We start from the raw sequence: 657 nt of genomic DNA, 5'->3' as shown, positions 1-657 counted from the left end.
TCCAACAACACACATTTTGTACTTTGGTGTATTAATAATTTAATATACTGTAAGTTTCTATTCATATGCAGAACATATAGTCATATTAGAGTTTGACACAGCAAATACCCAAAATCACATTTAAGTAAAAACTACATGAGCACAAAATCACCAGAGCTACGCTGTACAAAGTTTGATGATTAAGCAATAACCATGCCAGGTTTGAAACCCTTCCCTTCCATATCTTGGTTTCTTGAAGTCCAAACTCGCAAGCAAGCCCTAAGACACATAGTCCCTTCCTGCCCATCTCTCCTCATACTTGCCGAATGAAAAGCTGGCAGAAGGAATCCCGGTGAGTTGAAAAGGATCAGGCTCAATGCCGTAATCTGTGAGCGGTCTATGCTCCAGAACATCATCGTGGCTCTTTACAAACTCCGGAATCTCAATCTCTCCTTTCTTAATATCATCCCAAAGATATTGAAGCCGGCTTACATACTTGATCTTCCAATACAATCTGAACAGAACCAAAATATATTCATCAGGTTTCATAGCATGTGTTTTTCAACGTTAAGAAACAAATAAATGGCTTACCCTCCACTCAAGAAAAACCGGCCAAATGTAGCAATGAGTATCCTAGAACGAAGCCCGGGGTGGATAAAATACACGGTTTGAAGCCTA

General features: G+C 39.6%; 1 protein-coding gene across 1 annotated transcript in view; it reads right to left on the bottom strand.

Moving 5' to 3' along the window:
• The window catches only part of LOC107645550 (ganglioside-induced differentiation-associated protein 2), a 2,171-nt gene continuing 1,514 nt past the window's right edge, over nucleotides 1-657 (bottom strand). The window contains exons 3-4 of the mRNA XM_016349606.2: nucleotides 571-657; nucleotides 1-493 (exon numbers count right to left, since the gene is read on the bottom strand). The exon at nucleotides 571-657 is cut by the window's right edge and continues 17 nt beyond it. Of these exons, the coding sequence (XP_016205092.1) occupies nucleotides 259-493; nucleotides 571-657 (322 nt within the window). The 3' untranslated portion in view covers nucleotides 1-258. The remainder of the gene's footprint in view (nucleotides 494-570) is intronic.

Source organism: Arachis ipaensis, chromosome B06, assembly GCF_000816755.2.
Source record: "Arachis ipaensis cultivar K30076 chromosome B06, Araip1.1, whole genome shotgun sequence".
NCBI lineage: Eukaryota > Viridiplantae > Streptophyta > Magnoliopsida > Fabales > Fabaceae > Arachis > Arachis ipaensis.
Note: the sequence above shows the minus strand (reverse complement) of the source record. Positions and strands in the feature narration are given on the sequence as shown.